Source organism: Primulina huaijiensis, chromosome 3 (genome assembly GCF_012295235.1).
Source record: "Primulina huaijiensis isolate GDHJ02 chromosome 3, ASM1229523v2, whole genome shotgun sequence".
In the NCBI taxonomy this organism is placed as follows: Eukaryota; Viridiplantae; Streptophyta; class Magnoliopsida; order Lamiales; family Gesneriaceae; genus Primulina; species Primulina huaijiensis.
The window spans coordinates 23812442-23816364 of record NC_133308.1 but is presented as its reverse complement, the minus strand read 5'-3'; the positions used below and the strand labels follow the sequence as shown (position 1 = coordinate 23816364).

The following is a 3923-nucleotide window of genomic DNA, read 5'->3' as shown; positions in this document are numbered from 1 at the left end:
CTTGGGCTGCATTAAACATTAATTATATGAGTCTAACAGTAATTTGTAACGAGCACATAGACAAGTATACAAACATTGTCATCGTACCAATAACAGTATTAGATCTGAATTTAACACAAAATAACAACTTATACATGTTACCAGACTGTGCCTAGTGTATTAAGGTTCTTGCTTATTATTATTATTATTATTATTATTGTTCACTTACATAGAATGCGACTCAATTTGGCTTGCATTTTCGCTGCATACATACTACACATACACCTCATTTCTCTGCGCTCTTGTCTTAAGCAGATCTCTTCTTTGTTTCTCTTCGCTTCTCGGAGGGCTCGAGGATTTCTCCCCGCTACTCCAGATCTCCGAAGTTCTAGCTGAAACCGTTGTTTTTATTCTCGATTCCTCAATTGTTTGCCAGATCCGGAGCTCCGATCCCGAAGCTCTGAGTTGTCGCCAGTCATGGCGGCCGCTAATGCTCCGATCACCATGAAAGAGGCCCTCACGGTATCAATCATGCTGAAACTCTTGGCAATTTTTTTCGAATCGAACTCCTGGACTGCGTTTTCTGATTAGTTTATTTCGTCATGGCTTGTCAATTGCTTGATTTGATTCGATGACTGTGTTGCGAGTTTCAGGGGAAATTGTGTTGTGAAGTTTTTGATTTGGCTTGTCTATTTCGATTTTAGATCTGTTTATCATGTTCTGGAGTTTAGGTGATTTGGGTTTTTGTTACTGGAATTGTGTTTTGATTGCGTGGTGATTTGGTGGTCGCAGTTGACTAGCATAGGGATCAATCCTCAGTTCATTACGTTCACGAACGTGACTATGGAATCTGATAAGTACATATGTGTTCGCGAGACGGCACCACAGAACAGCGTGGTTATTATTGACATGAGCATGCCAAATCAGCCGTTGAGGCGGCCTATCACTGCAGATTCTGCTCTGATGAACCCGAATACCAGAATTTTGGCACTGAAAGGTAAGAAGCATTTCTAACTCATTACTCGTTGTTGAATTTCTTTTCAATGATTATGGGCCTCAAGAATTTAGAGAAATTTGTTGTTTGGGACGCTCAATTGTTCTGATGACTTGTGGGTTTTCGAAACGCATGTTCCTCACGAGTTTCCTGACGTTAGTGTGTGCAGATGCGGGTTCCTAGTTACTGCAAGACCATGTATTTTTGGCCATTTCAAATTATCCAAAAACATTAGATGATATCTCTTGGAAACAGAAAAAAGAAATTTATTTATTCTAGGAAAACCATATTGAATTTAGTTCGCCAATATTAGGACCACTCATGGAACTTTGTGAAAGAAAGAGTGAAAATAATATGAGAACAGAGTTCCAAACTTAGAAAGGTTTTAAAGATGATGGGTAGACCTTACTTATATTAAAATTTGCTCCCAAGTGATTGTTACTTCGAGAAAATTTTCTCCCAGAAGTTTAGAAAGGTTATTCATATGAGAAATGTGATAGTTAAGTTCCCACGCGCATGCTTGAACCTTTTTAGGGAAACACCTATGTTATTGGCTGAGAAATGTTCCTTTCTCCCAGGTGTAAGCACACTGAATGTTGCATCTCCAACCGATGCGCCAATTTGACATTTAACTCCAAATTGGCGCAGTGGTCTCCTCCAATCCAATGCCAAAGTTGGCTTTAAACTGGTGTGCAGCTACAGTGCTGCGCTATTATTATTATTATTTGTAATGTTTTATTTGTTTTTACTTTTAAGTTTAATTTAGTGGAAGTGTAGTTTATGATTTGGGAACATGGGTTATTAATTTAGAATATAATTTATGATAATTTAGATTATTTCATAAATTTTAAAATATTGAAAATTGAATATTTTATTTATTTATTTAAAATAAAATAATTATATTTTAAATTTATAATCATTTAAAGAAATAATGATGAATCAAATATATCTGTTATTTTTTAAAAAGTATAGTAAATTTGTAAGAGTACTTATGGTGTAATAAAATATCCGAGGTAGATGAAAAAGTAGGGTATATTCTTAGAATATTTTTAGAGAAAAATTTGAAGTAGATGCGGATGTGTTTTGTGTTGGGTGTAGAAATTGCACTATTTTGGTGTAAAACTTGCACTAAAATAGTGTAATGGATTGGAGATGACCTTAATCAACGATAACCTTCTCCCCACAATACATGCCATGCCTCTTATTTTTCAGTGACCTTCCGCTTTTTTCTTATTCTTTCTTTTTTTCTCCACAGACACAAGGACATTTCTTCAACAGTCTCATATTTTTTCTTCAGCTTGCATATGTTGAAGTTATTGACGGATACTTCAATTTTCTGAAATCCACCATAAGTTACTGAAAATAATGATTTTTTGTCAACAAGTCGTGCTTTTAATGGATTATATGTATCACGAATACGCTGACATTAATTATGATTTACTGTAATATTTTGGATGGGTTTTAAGGTTTCTGAAATTATTGAATTACTATCATAATCATTATTATTCTCTACCATTACTATGTATGTACAAAAATTAAAGCTCGATGAGCCAATCACATGTTGTTTACACTTGGCACTCAAGACACTTTTGTATCTTGGGGTAACTTATGGGAATAATCAGGACGCGAATGCTAGGATACAATGAATGGCCATTATAGCTGTTGAGTAAGGACGCATTGAAACTTACACATTCCAATCTTAATAATGATATAATCATATGAAGATGATGGGACCATCCTAGTTTCTTTGTAAACGATCTCAAAGGCGAGCTTTTATAGAAAACAATAAAATAATGTAGAGGAGGAGGATGATTATGTAAAGACATTCTTGTTAGGAAGAACAACAAAAATAAGATTACACGAGGTAAACTAAAATTTAGAGAACAACCTCCTTAGATTCTTGACTTGACTTTAAGCTGCCTTGTAATTGCCACCTCGATTTATAAACAAGATTTCCTAGAATAGCTCCTTAGCTTCTTGGCTTGGCTTCAATTTGCCATGTGGTTACCGCCTTGACTTTTAGAAACATAAGAACCATAATCCATGAGGTTATCCAATGATCCACTCCTACTCAATCTTGGTGGAGAGAGATTCAGGTTTTTTAGGTTTACATTTGAACTAAATTGATGACCATCTGCCTGTCTTGTTCCATTTCCTTAGTTTCTTAAGCCAACAACTTTTTCCGTTTTTCCTTGACTGACTTGGCAGAGCTATCTGAATCATTAAATTATTTCTTTATTGACGGAGATGAACTAGAAAGCGACTGGGCTTGAAAAGGAATTGCCAAAGATTTACTAGATTGATTATCTACCACTGGTTTATCTGAACATAAAACACAAGCACCATTCAGTAGCAGTGTAGCAGTGGAACGTCCATGGAAAACCGAGAGGAATTAGCCATAGAAGATTGCTCTTGGGCTGAGATAGAATAAATGGAGCCCAAATCAGATTTTGTAACCTGGGCTGGTGCACTAGGGAAAAGTACATGGGCTGTGGTCTCAACCGATTCACATGGATGTTGGACAGGCTGTTACATGTTGCTAGGCGATTTGGGCTGATACAAAGCAAGCCCAGAATCACCCTTTCCAACAGATGCTGTGCCAACGCCTGGTGAATCATTTCCTTCGAACTTTTGGGATGAGGAGACCTGCGTCAAATTCCCCTCCTAGTTGTGTTAAGTGTCTTTCTAGTTTTCATCTCATGGAAAATTTCATCTTTTTGTCCATTGATAATATGACTATGAGAAGTGTTAACCTTTACAATTTAGCTGAGAACGTATTTGGTAAATATTTTCAACGTGTGCTGATGAAGTTAGTGAATTTGCTGGTATAGGCTCCTAAGTTCTTTTAGTCTTCACCAAAATATCGTTGTTGTTTATTTGATGAAGCTCAACTTCCTGGAACCAATCAAGATCACTTGCAAATTTTCAACATTGAGGCCAAAGCAAAGAT

The 3923-nt window shown here is 36.2% G+C and overlaps 1 protein-coding gene across 1 annotated transcript in view; it reads left to right on the top strand.

Annotated features, from left to right (window-relative positions):
• The first annotated feature begins 208 nt into the window (after nucleotides 1-208).
• LOC140972597 (clathrin heavy chain 2-like) overlaps nucleotides 209-3923 on the top strand; it is a 4388-nt gene continuing 673 nt past the window's right edge. The window contains exons 1-3 of the mRNA XM_073434995.1: nucleotides 209-501; nucleotides 772-976; nucleotides 3860-3920. Of these exons, the coding sequence (XP_073291096.1) occupies nucleotides 457-501; nucleotides 772-976; nucleotides 3860-3920 (311 nt within the window). The 5' untranslated portion in view covers nucleotides 209-456. The remainder of the gene's footprint in view (nucleotides 502-771; nucleotides 977-3859; nucleotides 3921-3923) is intronic.